The 20094-nt window shown below is 37.8% G+C and overlaps 1 protein-coding gene across 3 annotated transcripts in view; it reads right to left on the bottom strand.

The window, feature by feature from the left end:
- Nucleotides 1–20094, bottom strand: part of Tao (Serine/threonine-protein kinase Tao) — a 549291-nt gene that overhangs the window by 29135 nt on the left and 500062 nt on the right. For all 3 annotated transcript variants that reach the window (XM_067158891.2, XM_067158894.2, XM_067158892.2), the window contains exon 15: nt 5527–5645. In XM_067158891.2, coding sequence (XP_067014992.1) covers nt 5527–5645 — 119 coding nt within the window. The remainder of the gene's footprint in view (nt 1–5526; nt 5646–20094) is intronic.

Here is a 20094-nt window from a genome sequence, read left to right as displayed (position 1 = left end):
CAACCGGTCATGTTTAAACACTGCCGAGAACACTGTTTAACCTAAAATGAGAGGAGTGAATCACAATCAGAGGTTATGTACTATGAAACCCGTAATTTATATTATCATGTTGAGACAATTCCAGGAAGAAAGGTGCATCGCCCGCTGCGAAATCGCAGCAATTCATTTGAAATGTACGGGAAAGTAGAGCTTAATATACGATTTCGCTTGTTTCTTGAGACTGACAAAGGGACAGTCCGGTAAATGTCAACTTTAATACAATTCTTGGCAACCGATATATTTTATTATACATGGGGTAATTTCAATGGAAATATAGGTCACTTCAAGTACATACATGTCAGAATTACTTGTCCCAATTGTCATAGGGCTGTCACATACATCAACAGGGAGGGATTCACTTATATTTACTGCCAAGTAAGTACACATAATAGTGAAAACTAAAGTAGGTTGCATGTGGTTTTTATGTATATAATCGTCGCGCAAATTGAGATGTTTTCGACAACTACGAGATAGAAAATGGCAACTGGTGGTGATGGCGGTGATTGCTGTTTAACCCATCCGCTTACCTTATAAACATCAGTTCTGGATCTTTAAATTACCATTTAAACGCTGGTGTTTATAAGGTCCATGCAAGACTGCGCTTAAATGATATCACTGCAACTACTGGCTCAAACGTTGTCTAACTTTCATAGAAATACTAAAAAATAATCATTTCAATTGAATGTGCTACATTACAGTGAGAAAAAACCTCTGCACTATAAACTCGCCTAGAAATTCTTACGGTGCGTCGGAACATTTACGTTCGTAATATTTACATCTGCTTCTTGACTCTTATTACTACCACTAACTTCACTAAGCACAGATAATGTATCCACATCACTAGATTCACAGGTAGAACTTTCCGATATATTATAATCTCCTTCACAATCACTATTCAGTAAAATATCCACGACTTCTCGCTCGGCAATAGCCTCGCACGGGCTCATCTTTACTCACTGAACACCCGTGACATCAGCTCAATGCTATCTTCAATTTATGCGGTTAATCTCCTTCTTCTTCGTTTTGCCTCATGGCTGAGGCGTCGCGACTATCATAATATTCAGCCCTAAACAGGACTCAAATACAGCGGAAGAGACTTCCTTCAGATATGAAGAATTATTGTAAAACCATCTGTTGAGTTTTTAACGTACTACCCAAAGAGGATAGAATAGAAAAGAGATGTAACTCAATGATAAATTTCAGTACCAAGCCGCTAGGCGCTAGTAGTTTCAGTCCCCGATGAGAGATAGCTCCACAGTGCGCATTTTGTGCAATACCTTACTGCTATTATCAACAGATAGCACAGAGAAGTAGCATCCGGCGCAGTGACGCACATCCGGTTATGCTTACAGCACCCCCTCCCTTCCCCTGCCCCCCCACCCCCACACCCACCCGTCAATAATAAAGCAGTTCTACTACTTCCATGCCCAATACATTGTAATTCATAAATTTTTATTTCCAAGTACTATGTTGTAAATAATGATTTGATACCCCTAGTTTATATGGCATACAGTAGAGTCTCGCTCATCCGACCTTCGCTTATCCGACACTCCGTGTTATCCGACACTGGTAAACTTAATTTGAACTTTTGGTGGAGACTAAATTCAGGGACACCCAGTGTGGAAGGTTCGACCATGGGACAAGCACTGGCCTGACCGCTGGTGGTAGGACCATTTTTTCTCAAGGACAGGTGCAGTGAGTCTTCAGTCATTGTTCATTGTAGTATTGGTTGGATGCGGATATTATAGTTTTCATATCATCTGTGAGTATGGAGAGTAAATGGAAGAAAGTGATTGTTTCTATGGAAGACAATTTTAGTGCTTTAAAGAGACTGGACAAAGGGGAAACTCTTCAGATTATGGTTCAGATTATGGTGCTGGACGTGTTACATTGGGAGACTAAAAAAAAAAAAGAGGGAAGAAATTGAAAAGTGGTGCTCTACCAGAGCAGAGAAAAACAATGAAAAATGTGAGTATGAAAAGTAAGTGAAGCACTATTTCTTTGGTTCACTGAACACCGGGGAAAGGGCCGGCCAATATCTAGCCCCATTCTGCAAGAAAAGGCTGTGTATTTCCAGGAGTTTAATGAAGGGGGTCCTAATTTTACTGCCAGTGCTGGGTGACATGATCAGTGGAAAAAAACGGTACGGCATTAGGCAGCTTAATATCTGTGGTGAAAAACTGTCAGCTAAATCCGATGAGGTTGTGAAATTTAAAAAGGAATTTCATGAAATAATTCTTGCTGAAGGGTTAACCGGTGATCAGATTTTTAATAGTCATGGGACTGGGCTAAATTTCAAGATGCTGCCATCAAAAACTCTCGCAGCCGAAGCCGAGACGTGTACTGTACCGTAAAACACGTCATTGTTTGTTTCAGTTCATTTTCAAAGTTATTCTGCATCATCCGACGTACTCCAGGTCCCGTTTAGGTCGGATAATCGAGACTCTACTGTACTATGTTACTGAGAACATAACTTTAAATGAATGATTGACACATTAACACAAAGCTGATATTATAACAAATAAGAAATACCTTTAAAACAAAGACAGCAGAGCACACCATATGCAATCATACGCAAGAGAATGGGGTATCACATCAATATCCAAGTATGCACTGAGACAGGAAACACATAGAACTACATTAATATAACCATTCAGCTTTCAGCCCCTGAGGTGTACTCAAAAATGAAATACAGGATTTCAGGAGAACTGGGAAAGATATATTTCTAATAAACAAGCACAAGGAACAAAGTTTTACAGCACAAGCACATGAATTCAAACAACACAAATACTGTAGCATCATGGGAACTATCGCTTAAAATCGATATAAGTTCAATGCAATCCAGCAATATTATCTCCATAATACTTGACGTGATACCACTAATTCTTTGTTAGAAGGGCCCACTGACTTGAAATACTTATTTCGAGACAAACTGCCTTTAATTAATAATATCACTCATTTCATGCCTACTTGCGTGCCATCTACAGAACCTGTATACAACTATCTACACGTTATGAATGACCTCCAGCGCTATCTAAAACCTGAAGCTAGTTACAGATTGGAACCACAAGCCCCATTAAACTTTCACCGGGGTGGTACTACCTTCACTTTACCATCGATAAAGCAGGACGCTGCACTATCCCATCGATTCGACGGTTAGATAAGCCGATGATGAGTTTTAAACCTACGATCTCCAGAATGCAAGCTACATCTATATGGCCCATACAACACATTCAGTTACACTTTACTATTGTTTCATCTTCCCTTTGTCGAAGCTATTTATGAGTAGATTACACTCGCTGTAACAACGCTATAATCAAAGCTACACTTCCCTGTATAGTGTTGATAATATTACGAGATTTAATTTCCACCAAAAGCGATATTTTTATCTGTGGGCAAGTCATGCTCATGCTTAGCCATATTTCAGTAATGTGTAGGAAGACAAAAGCTGACTGGTGTTCAGCGCGCACATCAACAAATTTCACTGGATGCGACAAGCGGAGAGTTATTACAAGTGATTATTTTCATTTTGACCGTATTGAAAATCAATTATTAAATGTTGAACATTAATTTATTGAAACCACCTATTCAATACTGGTTAAGTCTTTGAGTTGCATGAAAGATACTTCTATCTCCATTTTCAAACCAATATTGAAACTTTAAACGATGTCTAGTTAAACACAGGATGAATATTGTTTATGCAATGGAAGATCGTGTTCAATTTAGACGTTGTCTACGGCTTAAAACTAGTAATCATTTCTGCAATCGGCCCCTAATGTTTATAAGCTATAAATTTCATTTTTGTTCTGTACTGAAGTGCAATTATAAGAAATAAATTGACAAGAGGGTCATGGAGGGCAGGGGGAGACCAAGACAATGACGATTCGACAGAGTTTTCAGGGATTTAAAGGTCAGATCCACCTTTGGAGTGGTGGGTAGAATAACACCCACAGTATCTCCTGCCTGTCATAAGAGGCAACTAAAAGCGTCCCTAGGGCTCCAAACTTGGGAGCGTGGGTTGGCGACCACAGGGCCCTTAGCTGAGTACTGACATTGCATCCACTTTCATCTATTCTATCCGACCTCCCTTGGTCAAATCTTGTTCTTTTCGACCCCGACGGTACTAGGTTGCGAATCCTAGAGTGTCTTTCATTTTCATGGCCCTTGTCTTCCTTTGGCTGATATCTACACCTTTTGAAAATCGGACCTCTTCCATTTTTTGGTGATGATGATGCTTGTTGTTTCTATTTTTTCTCCCTGATTAGTGTTATGTAGAGGATGGTTGCTTAGTTGTACTTCTTCTTAAAACAATAATCGCCACCAGCACCACTTAAAGGTCAGAGGTGTAGAACTAAATGAAACCAAAGAGCTAGTTGGGAAAAGAGGGCTTTGAGTAGACATAGTTAACTCACAGAGGATTGTAGAAGGGCATAACCATTTATAATGAAGATACATGTATTTTATTGATGCTTTTACTTCCATGGTACTGTATTGTCTCCATTAACTGACAAAGGCCTAGGCAATTTTAAGACTTATGTGGTGGTAAACATTGTTTGTGTACATTGTAATGAAACTACCAGCTCGGCGCACAGCCCTAAATGCAGATCTTCTTTCATGTACATATCCTCTCTCTGAAGGGAAGATCAGTTTCATCTGCTTGTCCTGTTGACATTTATAATGTTTTCAATGTATTAATTTCCATTAACTTCAACAAACTTGCAGCCAGACCACTAGGAGCACTGCGGTCATCTTTGTTTCCAATCTCTAACATGGACTGTGCACTTCTGTCATATATTGGTGTTCTGTGATGTATCCATTCAATTTTAGACTGGCCTCTGGACCTTTGAACATCACAGAGAATGTGTAAGCAATGTTAAAATGAAGGTAGTTCGATGTGTAAACAAATGCAGATGAGTCTGGGAAGATCTCATCCAGGACGAGGACTATTTCTGCAACAGGGTTCCAAGCTGCAGAGAATCCAAAGAACTTGGGAAGTCCAAGGAAACATTTGCATGCCAGTATATTATGCTTAATGTTCTTTTCCTCTTTATTTTGGGTAAGGAAGACAGATTTACCATCCAAATATTAATGTTCTTTTGTGTTGCTTTCGTCTGTGCCACAGATCTAAAACTAACCCAAGGAGTTGTTAGATACAAATACTTACCCACTTCTTTCCTACATTGCTATCAGGACGATTGAAAGAAGGCAACTATACTGTTATACGGAAATAAAATTCTTAAAGAAGGGAGAAGGGTTCAAACTTGCTTCCTTCTATGTGAAAGAAGTAAGTTCCAGATGCCTGTGCTATGGCTCAGGTATTACCAGTTCTTCAAGTAATTTTACAGTGTGTATACCAAAATCGTCTGCAGCATTACTGAAACATGAACTATGGGAATTCTGCGACTATACCATTACACATTTCTACTGCTGCACATGGTCAACTTCAAAAACAAGAACATGAATAGTTCTAGGATAAAGGATAGATACCTGAAACCAAGCCGAGCCGACTCCTCGTCAAATTGCTCGAGCTCTCGTTCCTGTCGTTCGTTCAGCAGGCGGATCCGCTCTGATCGCTCCTGCAGGAACTGCTGCGTCTCGTTCTCCATCTGGAAAGATAAGAACAACAGTAAGACTGGAGGTGCAACTTACTCAGATCCTGCTGATGTACAAAGAAGTAAGAAGAACAAATTTTCTCATTAAAGGAATAGTGGTCACTTAAATTTCAGTTATCCAGTGGAAGTAAGAAAAAGCTGTTTATGCTGATGAAATGGGAGGCACAAGTGAAAGATCAGAATATGACAGGAACAAGCGGGGACAAGACACCTGGAATTGATGATCCACACTCAGAATTGAGAGAAACTGGCATGGCAAAAGTACTCCAATTAGTATTTAAGACCTACGATACACAGCTGCTATTTAACTCTGTGCAGACACGTAAGAAAACTACTGCATTATTTGTTTAGTATCTCATGCTTGCTTAATTTTAACTCACACAATTTACAGAAGATTGGAGAAAAGTTGAAGCCAAGTTAGGTGAGTGTAAATATGGCTTCAGAAGAAACGTACAAATTAGCAAAGGACATACACACACACTCACACACGGCTTACCAACGTCAGTACATTTAATAATAACAATAATTTATTTACACCGCTTACGCCCACATTGGTGCAGCAAAATCAACCTTATACAATAAAATCTTTAAAATCTTTAAAAGTTGATAATTTCTTCTTTTCCTAAAACTTCCTCATTCTAGACAATCTTGCAGACCGTTCTTCTGCTAATATACTGCTTACGTTTTGATGTTTCAAGTGGTAATTTGTATATTTGTTTTTTTTAGAATCTTCATCTCTTCTCTATTTTCAATTTACTCTGTAGAAATTTTCAATTCATACAAATCCATTTGTATTTCTTTAAATCAAGTATCTATTTTTACTATTCCAAAAGAAATCAAAAAGCTGTTTTAGGAGTCTAAAATTTGGCAAACGGTATATGTGCCCAAAAAAGACAATCCTCCATTTCCTCATCGTGTCAATAAATGATTCCCTTTCCTTGTAAATTATGGCTCGATGCCGTAAAGTAACAGTCAGAGAACATCTTGAGGCAAACAAACTTCACAATCTCATTTATCACCTTTCCAGATCACATCTGGAATTGCAAACCCTGACCATAGTCAGACACCTGATCATTGATCAATCAACCTAATATTAATAGTTCATGGTGTGGGTTACTGTAGTCACGTCCTAGTTCGTGAACCATGGGCAACGGCTGAGTGGCCTAGTGAGTGGTTCTGAGTGTCGGGATACCAGTTGTTATGGAATGATGTGAGCATCTCGGAAATATTCTGAGTCATGGCCCTCCTTGTGCTCAGGCGGCTAGGACTATACAATAACCCGTTAAAGGAGGGATCCTCACTTGGACTATGTTGTAAGTAGGGTAGCATCCTGCTTCATGAATTTACCGAGCTCAGAACATTTTTAGCAAGCCTCGGACCTATAAAAGTAACGGAGTCCCACTCCAATTTGACAGGCGAGGGACTTCTTGAAAACAACTTGAACAAAATGAAATTTGATGGGGAGCTATCAATTTTAATGGGGCTTGTGGAAGAAAGAAAGTAGAACTGGCTGAGTCAGCAAAGATGCATCTGGATGTGCTAGGAGTAAGTGATATTAGGGTAAGGGGAGACAATAAGGAAGAGAGGAGATTATCAAGTGTACCTGATGGGTGTTAAAAAGGGAAGTGCAGTCTTTGGTAGGACTGTTCATAAGGAATGCTATTGCACACAACATAGTTTCTGTTAGGCATGTAAACGAGTGAATGATGTGGACAGATTTGGCAGCTGGAGGAATTAGGACGAGAACTGTCACAGTGTATTCGCAATATGAGGGTGCAGATGAGGATGAAATTGACAAGTTTTATAAAGCATTGAGTGACATAGTAGTCAGGATAGTGCTAATGGGAGATTTCAATGTGAGAGTTGGAAATAGAACTGAAGGATACGAAAGGGTGATTGGTAAATGTTGGGAAGATATGGAAGCTAATGGGAAGAGTTTGCTGAACTTCTTGGCTAGTATTGGTTTAGCAGTTATGAATACGTTCAAGCATGGGAGGCTAGAGGTACCAGATACATAATAGACTATATCTTAACCGACTTCGAATTCAAGAAGTCTGTTAAGAATGTATGAGGTTTTTTTTGGATTTTTTGATGATACAGACCACTATCTGATCTGTAATGAACTAAGTATCTCTAGGACTAGGGTAGAGAACATAAAATATGTCTGCAAACGAAGACATCTTGGTGGAATGATAAAGTGAGAGCAGCTTGCAAACATAAAAAGAGGGCTTATCAGAAATGGCTCCAAACAAGAGCCGATGCAGTCAGGGAATTGTACGTAGATAAAAGAAACAGAGAGAAACAAACAGTTGTTGAATCCAAAAAGAAGTCATGGAAAGATTTTGGTAATAACCTGGAAAGGCTAGGTCAAGCAGCAGGGAAACCTTTCAGGACAGCAATAAAGAATCTTAGGAAGGGACAAAAAAGGAAATGAACAAAGTTTTAGGTAATTCAGGTGAACTCATAATAGATCCCAGGGAATCACTGGACAGGTGGAGGGAATATTTTGAAAATCTCAACGTAAAAGGAAATCTTCCTGGTGGTGTCGCGAATAACCAAGCTCATGGGCAGGAGGAAAATGATATTGGTGAAATTACGTTTGAGGATTTGGAAAGGATGGTAGATAAACTCCACTGTCATAAAGCAGCACAAACAGATGAAATTAGACCTGAAATGGTGAAGTATAGTGGGAAGGTAGGGAATAAATGGCTTCATAGAGTAGTAAGATTAGCATGAGCATTGGTAAGTAACCTTCAGATTGAATAAAAGCAGTAATTGCACCTATCTATAAGCAAGGGAACAGGAAGGATTGCAACAACTATCGAGGTATCTCATTGATTAGTACACCAGCCAAAGTATTCACTGGCATCTTGGACGGGAGGGTGCAATCAGTGGTTGAGAGAAAGTTTTATGAAAACCAGTGTGGTTTCAGACCACAGAGGGGCTGTCAGGATCACATTATCAGTATGCGCCAGGCCACTGAAGAATTCCCTATGGGAATCAACATCTATATCATCTGATGGCCAAACAGGCATCAATTTTTGTTAATGAGACAGTCTCTTATAGTGCACTGGCACTGCCAGTGGCTACACTTAGCCTACGCAGTGGCCTCCACGGTATGCACTAGCCATGCGTCTTGGTAGGTGTGCTAGGTACCAACTGATGAGCCCAGCCTAGCACACGGGGGCGAAATGCTGGCAACCAGGAATGAGTTAGCTGGAAAATTTATCATGTCCAATAACGGACCATTTATATTGGTATTATAAATTTACTCATTCGGAACAAATATTTCAGATTCCCTATGGGAATCAACATCTATATCAACTGAAGAATGTTACGAAAAGAAAAGACAGTTATGTTTGTGTTCTGTAGATCTAGAGAAAGCATATGACAGGGTACCAAGGGAAAAGATGTTCACCATGCTGGGGGACTATGGAATTAAGGGTAGATTATTAAAACGAATCAAAGGCATTTATGTTGACAATTGGGCTTCAGTGAGAATTGATGGTAGAATGAATTCTTGGTTCAGGGTACTTACAGGGATTAGACACCTTTGCTGTTCGTAGTTTACATGGATCAGCTGCTGAAAGGTATAAAGTGGCAGGGAGGGATTCAGTTATGCGGAAATGTGGTAAGCAGTCTGGCCTATGCGGCCAGCTTGTTCTTAATGGCAGATTGTGCCGAAAGCCTGCAGTCTAATATATTATAACTTGAAATAGATGCAATCAGTATGGTATGAAAATTAACCTTTCGAAGACTAAATAATGATGTCAATAGGTAAGAAATTCAAAGAAATTCAACAGAATTGAACGTCAGATTGTGATACAAAGCTGGAATAGGTAGATAATTTCAAGTAGTTAGGATGTGTGTTCTCCCAGGATGGTAATAGATCAAGCGAGTATGAATCCAGGAGTATTAAAGCTAATGCAGCGAGATTGTAGTTGCGATCAACAGTGTTCTGTAAGAAGGAAGTCAGCTCCTGGACGAAACTATTTTTTACATAGGTCTGTTTTCAGACCAACTTTGCTTTACGGAAGCGAAGGCTGTGTGCACTCAGGATATCTTAATCATAAGTTAGAAGTAATAGACATGAAAGTAGCGAGACTGATTGCTGGTACAAACTAGTGGGAACAATGTCAGGAGTGTACTTGGAACGAGGACATAAAGGCTAAGTTAGGAATGAACTCGATGGATGAAGCTGTACGCATAAACCGGCTTTGGTGGTGGGGTTATGTGAGGCAAATTTAGGACGATACATTACCTAGGAGAATAATGGACTCTGTCATGGAGGGTAAGAGAAGTAGAGGAAGACCAAGATGATGATGGTTAGACTCAATTTCTTACAATTTAAAGATAAGAGATATTGAACTAAATGAGGCCACTGCACTAGTTGTAAATAGAGGATTGTGGCAACGTTTAGTAAATTCACAGAGGCTTGCAGACTGAATGCTGAAAGGCATAACTGTCTATAATGATAATGTATGTCATCATCATCATCATTGTCCCACTCCAGTCACCCAGGTGAGGTTATGTATGTACGTATAATAATAATAATAATAATAATAATAATAATAATAATAATAATAATAATAATAATAATAATAATACCCAACGCTGCGCATTTAAACCTTGCGCCTAAAACAACTCCTCTACTGGAGAAACCGTGAAACTGAAACTAGACAAACTTATAAATTTACTCAGAAGATGTCACCACAGAAATCTGATGTAATTTTGTTATTGTGAAGTTTCCTGAACTGACTGTATTTCTACTTGTTTTGTTTGCCATTCATCAAGAAGTTTGGACTTTCTTCCATAGATGTCACTACAAAAAACTATGATCATGCACCCTGGTGCGAAGTGAAAGAACTTTTGATTTAAAGAAGTTTTGTATTCATAAGTTTTTTTACTAATTGATGTTCATTTATTTTTGGGTTGGCAATATTTATATTTTCTTTCCGCCAGTTTTGAATCTAGCCAATCCCCAATTTCTGTAATTAATTTTCTACCAATCACAGTCTTCTTCTTCTTCTTCGATCCTGAGAGTTACTTCTGAAATCTACCAATGAACTTCTGTGGGCGTGTCTTGATTATTCATGAATGATCTCGAACTTTCCCCGAGGGTTTATAAACTGCGGATTTTCTCGTCTCTTGGCCACTTGATCGTCATCTTATTGAGTGTGTGTGTCAAAGCAGGAGGCCTCTTTCATCAGGCAGCTGTTCTTCGACAAGGTAATGGCCACATAACATCTTTATTTCTTGCTAGTTCCACAGTTTAACCTGAGGGAAAGGTCCGAATCATTAACTATGTAACCTAGTTTTCCTAAAAATGTAACTTTCTGCTGGCTAATGTAGAAACTTCATAAAATCTTTAACTGTAAATCGGGGATACAGTGTGATGTACCCTCTCGAGCTCCCCTTCATCTTGGTTTGAGACGACTACGTTTGTAACTGGCTTTCTTCCTTTCCGTTATGCATTAATTTATCATTATACGAGTCACCTCAGTAGTTTGGGAATAGCCCATATTTCACCAGCTTAGTGCCCTTTAGGTTTTAAGTGCTCATATCTAGGAGTGCAAGCATTCACCTCCATTCATTTTGTGTTCGGGCCATTTATTTAACCGTTTTTCCTTTTTACATCATGGCCCAATAGGTTGGGTATTAAATACCCCTGTATAATCATTTTCCTATTGTGAATTGTGCCTTCAGAGGCCAGAATTTGTAAGTTGATGTTGCCTTGAATATGCTTGGAAAACTGAGAGCCTGTCAGCTCTTTTTCAAAGTAAGATTACTGTATGCCTCTTGAAGGCTAGATGATGTATTTTGGGAGCAATTGCTCCATGTATCGAGGGATTTCTGCACTTGAGTCAATTTGTGCTCTTTTGTAAATTTGAGCTAGGAGCTCAAGAATTGTAAAGCGAGGGGCTTGAAGCCCAGATTTTAAACTGTCACTAAATTTTGAATTATCTTGTCTTGTCTAAAATTGGTCATTGTACCTGACATTTCATTGTTATGAAAATTTGCTAAGGTTGAATTTAAAAAAATATAACCTTTAGTTTAAGTTTTTAAATTCTTTTCTTGACATTGTAGTTAGACCCATTCACCCTGGCACCTTCTTTCACCTCTGCAGTCCACAAATACCCCGGAACGACGACAACAACAACAACAACAACAACAACAACAACAATAATAATAATAATAATAATAATAATAATAATAATAATAATAATAATAATAATAATAATAATAATAATAATAATAATAATGTAGTACCATCCAACACCACTCCTGGAGAACGAGTCGATTAAGTTTTATTGGGACACTGCTGTAGTGATAGACAAAAGAGTCAACCATAACAGACCAGACTTCATACTGGTAAACAAGAAATCTGGGACAACTTTCATTATTGACATTGCAATCCACAATGACACCAACACTGATAGGAAGTACCATGAAAAAATCTACAAGTACAAAGAACTTGCAGAAGAGATCAAGAGGATCTGGAAGATGAAACTGGATAGTCCCTGTGATTCTGTCAGTCAACACCCTCATTCCGCACACACTTTACAAGAGTCTGCAAGAACTGGGTCTTCCACCGAACATCTACAAAATTATTCAACAATCTGGCCTCCTGTCAACGTGCAACATTGTGTGATCGTTCCTCTCAGAAGAATGAAGATCCCACGATCTAGAGTTTTGTATATACCTGTACATCAATGTTTGTATTATAATGTGTATATACTTTAATTATGTAAGCACTTGGTGCATCTCGTGTCCCGTTACTGCCCATATTTCCTGTTGAGAAGTACATGAATAAAATAATAATATTAAATATATAAAATAAATAATGAAAAAGTACTAACATATAAAAAATAAATAAATGTTCACACTCAACATAAACTCACTAATGACACTTGGCAAACTGAAACATTTAACACATATAATGGATCAACATAAAATTTTAATAACAGCGCTTCAGGAACCTAGGAATACAGATCAAGATCCAATAGAATCTGGTGGATATCGCCTTTACAAAGGCCCTCCAGGAAAGAGAGTACTGTCCATAACAGTATAATACACTCGATCAAGGACTTCTCATCAACCTCTCCAAGATTAGCAACATTAACAATTAAAGGAGGAATAAAATTTATACTCTGATAAATGTCCATGCTCCAACGAATGACCAACGACAAAAATGCCAAGGAAAACGAAGAAACGGATAAATTTTGGGAAGAACAGGACCCTCTATTATTAAACATCCCTGATGTAAACATTAAACTGTTGCTTGGAGATTTCAATGTAGAAATAAGGCAAGAGAGAAAATATCGTACATTAGTGGGAAGATGGCGAGCTCATAAATCCACAAACAAAAATGGGCAAAGATTAATTGAACTTTGTGAGGATCATGGACTTGCCACAAGATTTAAGAGACAACACAAATGAATGGCTTAGAAATGTCTTAATGTAAAATTGGGGGAGTTTCAAACTGACCCTGTAGCCATAGATAGAAATTACTACAAAGAAGTTTATGATGTGAAAGTCCTCGGGGGAGGGGAATCGACATTGATTCAGATCATGATATATCAAAAATAAAGTTAGCACCTAAACAGAGACAAAAGAAATCTCAATGCACTAGGCAAAGAAATTATGATCTCAGTTAATAAATAATAAAATATATATGGAGATATCGAAAACACCCCTCAGTGACAAATTGGGGACGATAATTAAGAGACAGACAACTGTAGCTGAGGAAATTGCTCCCATTAAACGGAGAAAGAAACATGCCTGGTGGAGTCGCCGGTGGTGGGACGGAGAACTGGAACTAAGCATTGTATGTTGAGAAAGTAATTACTGAGTTTGGAAACGTAAATTACTAGTTACCCTTTATTTGAAAATCATTGATTATAGTGTTTCTTAATATGTGCACCATTTTATTATTGGACAGAATGAACATTGCAAGATGCAAGAAGTATTTTGCAGTGAGTTTTGTATTCAAATTTTATGTAACTAGAAAATAAATATAATTTAGGGAAAAGACAGAAGGCAGGTTTTATCGGTCAAAAAATCCATTTTTTGTTTTATGTCTTAAATGATTCGTCGTACTTTTCTCTACAAGCCTATATATTTTTTTGGTTGTATTTATCCGTTTAAATGGCATACGTTGGGTTTCCTCATTCCGGTGTCTTGTTCTCTCGGTATATTTTCTCTTTGAACATTTCACTTCTCACATAATACATGTATGGTAAATGAACATTTTCTGTGTTGGTACTGGCCTTATGTACAGATGATAGTGAAGGCTGCATTTGTTTAGTTACATGTAGTTATTGTTTGTTTTGATTCCATAGAAACGTGTGCTGAAGACTTATATTTCTTTTATGCAAAACGTATACGTTTATCCGTACTCTGTGTTACTATTCTATTGTTTTTGTGATGGGTAGAACAAAGAGGTTTGGTAAACGAAAATTTTACGGCAATTTATACATTAAAAAATCAGGCAGTAGTACTGATAGAGATGTAAACAATAGCTCTAACCTCACTCCAGTAAGTTGTTCATCTGAAACAGTGTATTAATTTGTTTGAAGACACTACAAGTAGAAAGGGACTGGCCACTAAGTTAACTATAATCTGTAGTTCATGTAGGGCTTCAGCTTCATCTATGACATCAAATAAAGTGGATAGAGTATCAGGTGCATAGGAAAAGGTGGTAAGTCAGCTAAGACTCTTTGGGCTATGATGGATTTGCCACTTCCACCAAGATTCTCTCTTTTTACTGACATACTTCACAAGGCACTAAAGGAGGTAGCAGAGGACTCTATGCTTAGCGCAGTGACTGAAGCAGTAGCCCTGAATGATGACTGTAAAGATATGGCTGTTGCCTTGGATGGTTCTTGGCAAAAGCGTGGTCATACATCACTGAATGGTGTGGTCACTGCAACTGCTTTAGAGACTGGGAAAGTGATTGATGTTGAATGCTTGACCAAATATTGTCATAACTGTACAAGGGATAAGGAACATAATCACAACTGTGTCAAAAACTAAGATGGGTACAGTGGGGGCATGGAGAGTGAGGGTGCAATGAGAATATTTCAGAGATCAGAGACCACACGTGGTGTCAGGTACATACACTATCTGGGGGATGGTGACTCCAAGGGCTTTGTAAGGGTGAGTGAGGCAAATATATATGGCCCAGAGGTGAAAATTACCAAACTTGAATGCTGTGGCCATGTTCAGAAACGAATGGGAGCAAGACTGCGAAAGCTGCGCAAAGACATGCAAGGGGAAAAATTATCGGACGGGAAATCACTGTCTGGACGGGGTCGACTAACTGATGCGCAGATTGATCTGCTGCAACAGTATTATAGAATGATAATAAGGAGGCACACAGGGTGTACAGATGAACGTGAAATGAGGGAGGCAGTATGGGCTACTTATTTTCATAAGTTATCGACTGATAGTAACCCAAAGCATTATCTTTGCCCAAAAGGTGCTGACTCTTGGTGTGGCTACCAAAAGTCAAAAGTGACAGGAATGGAATACCATCATGAACATTCTCTGCCATTAGCTGTAAGGGAAGCAATCAAGCCAGTGTACAGGAATCTAAGTGATAGGGACCTTCTTCAAAAGTGCTAGCATGGGAATACCCAAAACCCAAATGAAAGTTTTAATCATTGTATCTGGGAAAGGGTACCCAAAACAGTATTTGTTGGACTGAATACTCTAAAAATAGGTGTACTGGATGCAGTTATTTGCTTTAATGATGGAACTGCAGCCAGAAAAACTGTGTTGAGGAAGTTAGGCATAAATCCTGGAGAAAACTTGACAACAGCTCTTCACGCCATTGATAAACGACTCATAAAGGAGGAAAAAGATGCTCAGGCCCTGACTAAGCAATCAAGGACCAGGAAAAGGATGCAGAGAAAGAAGAAAGAAGAAGAAGAAAGCTGAATACATGGCAGGAATGTTCTAGATACTTGTCAGTGATCTTTTTTTTTTATTTCTTCATTTACTCAAACATTGAGTTTTCAGACATTCAGGCGCACATTTCTCAGTAACTACTGAAGGTAAAGATCTGATTTTTTTCTATGTTGTACCTTGGAACCACCCTTAGAGAGGTGAACATAAAATTATGCTACTGTAATCAAAAATATTTGAAATATATATAAAAAAAGAGTAATTTTTTATGGTAAATTAAATTGTGTACTTTAAATTTTTTAAAAAATAAACAGTTGGTCACTTTAAAAATAATTTTGTGTTTAGTATATCAAATTTCTTGTATTATATCCTATCAAAAAATTAGGTACCTGTAAGAGTTTTACTTTTAGAGAAAAGTGCACCCAAAGACGAGAATGCGTGAAACAAAATGAATTTCATATGTTTTCAAAATAAATCGATTATGAGTGATCAAATTAATTCAGGATTTTGAAATTGTACAATAACAGTCAGAAAGACACTACAAATATGTGGTATAAATGTAATTAGTATGTTATGACTAGGATCCTGGCTGTATTCGTTTAAAATTTGCCCAGAATAGACTGCCAAATGGTGATTACCTGCCTTCTGTCCTTGTGTACCATTTTATTATTGGACAGAATGAACATTGCAAGAAGTATTTTGGAGTGTTTTGTATTCAAATTTTATGTAACTAGAAAAGAAATATAATTTAGGGAAACCTCAAGAATGGGACCTATAAACTTTATTGTTAACATTGCAAGAGTGATTAAGTGATGTGTATATCAACAATTGCAACTTTGGAACATTTGAAAAATTTTGTAAGGTGCTTTAATTTTGAGGCATCCTATACCGCACGTGCAGTTACCACTGTTGAAACAGGTGTCGCAATAGGAATATTCGAGAAATTGCTGTCTTAATATGACCATATATGGTCATGCAATTGGACGGGTGAAAAGAACAGGAATCTAGTGGAATGTGTATCGTATTGGCTGTTTGTGATTTGTCAATTTACGGCCTTCTGCCGCTTCGCGTGTGTTATGCGATTTGGCCGCGTCTGTTCCATCTGACCATTCTCGAGAGCGGACGCGCTCGAGGGCTCCCCTCGGGAACCCTTCTCCTTTTATCGGTAAGTGCTATTTCTATGCTATTTCCATGTTTAATGTAATTTTCAATGTTTTAAATTCAACGTGTCTGAGTTTGCCCTAGATTCCCATCGTGACTAATTTCACTTATGTTTTCGAAAGACAGTCACCGATTGACAAGATTTTGTAATTCAGTATAAACTTACGATGTTAAATTTTTGGTTTTACAAATTTACTGAAGTATCCTGATTATGTTTTCATTTTGTTTAGTGGATCTGTATCTGTCGTTTAAGGTCTAGTTAAACATCCTTCATTTGTGACTTTAGTATCAGTTGTTATGTTATATAACTTGTTTCTTGTAATTTTTCATTTCTTATTTTCAATATATTAAGTCAAGGGTGATTCATCGTAAAACCTTTTCTTCCCCATAACTAGAGGCATGATTTTTTTCGCATTAATTTTTGAACGATTTCGGGAGAAGGATACTTATTTTCATGTTATTTCGCGAAAGAGACATTACTGTATCGCTTTAATTTCGCTTTAATGAAATTCTAAATTTAATCATTGTTTCCTTAGTTGGTTGGCTGTGGGAAGGTTTCGAAATCCTAACCAATAGAAAAAAAGAAAAATCTTCATCAGAAAGAGGTCTTAGAAAACCTAGTCTTACTATCACTGATCGTTGATTGTGGAGGTTTAATTGATGGACTGTATATACCTGGTACATACTTTTGAAGCCATTTCCGGACTGCAGAGTCGTCTACCTTCTCCAGCGGGATGTTGGCTTTGAGTAGCATCGCTGCTGTTTCGTGAATAAATTCTATTTTTTCACTCTTAGCTTTCTTCTGCATATCTAATGGGAGTTCTATTGTGGCCTGCCGTTTCACTGTTGGAGTGCTAAATTTACGTTCTGATGTTCCTTATTTTTAAAACAATGTTTTGAGACAGTATCTCTTTTCTCCCACTCGCTACGAACATTACAAAATCTACACATTAAAATATTGCTTTCCGAAACGCATAAACCTTCACTCGCAAACTGTTTAGCTCTGCTGTGCACCGTAACACTTGTTGAGCGACCCTCTTCGCTACTGTCTGTGATCACTTTCTTACTTTTACCTGACCACGAAGTTGAATTATACCAGTCAATTGTGCTGCTTGTAAACGTCATTAGGGATTACAGACTTGCACAATGCCGTGAGGAGTCAGGCTGGGGTGGGATTACCAGCCCCCACAAGAACAACATTCCAAACATTTCGTTTGGCAGAAGCCTGGACCCAAGCCGTTTTCTTTGAAGCCATATCTTAAAGAGATTATCCAGAACATTAATGATAACATCTTTCCTGTTGATGAATCTTTGTTCGCTCTTCCTTTTCTTTTCATACATAATCTTGAAACAAAATGTCAAGTTTGTTATTCACTACAGATTTCGCTGCAATATCGCGCTTATCGCGAAATAATTGAATTTCGCTTTAAAATGGCCTTATCGCTTTAATTCGCGAACATAATATCCATATTTTCTTAACCAGAAACATATGATTCATAAAGATATCACAAAGTCGTTTCAAAATATTTTTTGTCGTGTTTATCGTTAATGCGAAAAAATCATGCCTCTACCCATAACGCATACCTTCCTGCGGACCTCAATAGGGCTCCTGCATGTTCCACATTCCTGTCCTTAGTCGTCGTTTATTAGGCCTGTAAGTTTTCCTTTGCATATGGTTTGACTTTTACGTTTTTATTATCTACTGTCGTATTTCCAACTTTTGATGTGTAACCACTGCTACTGTGTCACTTCGCTATTTCCCTATTCATATTATTAAGTGTCAATATTAATATTATTTTCGGTTTTGTATTATTATTATTATTTTGTGTGGGCGTATATCTCGTCTAACGCTACATTTGGTAGCATATCGTGTGTTATGGAATAACGGAAGGTTCACGACAATCATTCTCGGCTAACCTTGTAAAATTATTTTAGATCCTAATTTTGAATATATTCCTAACACGTTTCTTTTATAGGATGTAATTGTTACGTGTGTATTCTTAATTCCTGGTTTTTGTTTTTCATGATTCTTGCTTGAGTTCGTGTTGCTGTGTTTCACCTTGTAATTAACAGCGGGAGGAAATGATAAGTCACTACCTGTAACAAGTTTTTTTCTGATTCCTTGTTAATTTTCATTATAATTTCTTTGGTGGCAAGCCTTCTGCTTCTTAAGGTTATAGTATGACATTGCGTGTGCCGTGTTCTAAATTAAGTCTTCGGTGATCAATTTTAATGTTTGGTTGTTAACTTACAGTAGTTTCTTCGATCCGCGTTCCGATTGGAACATCTGTGTAATTCCCGGTTGCTTTAAACTACGTCGTGAAATCATGCTTGTCTGACTGCATGTTATTTTTCAAACAGCTGGTGTGCTTATCTGTTGAAGACAGATGATTGCTTGACCTACCCCAAGATTATGAGCGTTCAATTCAATCTTATAAAAGTTACTTGTGTCGTGCTGATCTTGTTCTTCTTCCAGATGACGTAAATTGTGTGTGTTATAATGATCATTGTGTTCTGGTCAAGTTTTAGCACGATATCTCATTAAGTTTTCTGAAATTTCTGTTTCCGCAAATTTTCAGCAATAATTTTGAGGTTAAAGTTCATAATTTTTGTCTATTTTTCAAGTGTTTTCTGTTTGCAAATTCCGTGTTTCGGCGAAGTATTATCAAAATTTTGTTTCTTGTTACCTGTTGTGTTTTATTTGGCAGTATTCTATGTGTGTGATCTTCTAAAATTAATTTTTGTCACATTTTAGCTCGGTATATATTTAAATTTCCGGTCATGTGGTATTGTGTTTGGTCTTTTGCTGTATCTGGGTTCGTTTCCGAGTAGATATGGGACTATTTGGAGTGATTCCCAGTCAGTTGGTAAATTTGCCAATCAGATTACAGAATCTCTTAATTTGAGTGAAAATTTCCTAGTTTGTCTTATTGAGCTTTTCCATCGTGTGTCTGTTCCCTTGTCACGTATATTTACTTACCCGTGTGTTCCTATACTTGGTAGGGAGGGTCTACATTTACTGTGATAGTCTTGTAGGGTGAAACGTGCTCACCACATTAATAGTCCAGCGTTTGCTGAGGCCATTTTGGCAAATTTGATCTGCACTTGTGCTTATGACATGTTTGAAATCTGGTGCGTCTGGTATGAGATTCCTTGTAATCTTTTTCTTGGTATTAGGTGGCTAGATGGAAAATGATGTCCCTTGGTACAGAAAATTTTACTACAAATGTTCATTTCAGTGTTATGCTGAGCTATTAATTTATGTTAAATTGGTAGTCGGTCTGCAGGTCATCAAGATTTTCGTTTCGGTTATGTTAAATTTGTCACTAGTGAAATTTTGGAGGTGTTACGATTTAGCTACGCCAGTCAAATA

This window comes from Anabrus simplex, chromosome X, assembly GCF_040414725.1.
Source record: "Anabrus simplex isolate iqAnaSimp1 chromosome X, ASM4041472v1, whole genome shotgun sequence".
In the NCBI taxonomy this organism is placed as follows: domain Eukaryota; kingdom Metazoa; phylum Arthropoda; class Insecta; order Orthoptera; family Tettigoniidae; genus Anabrus; species Anabrus simplex.
This window is presented reverse-complemented; position numbering and strand designations above follow the sequence as displayed.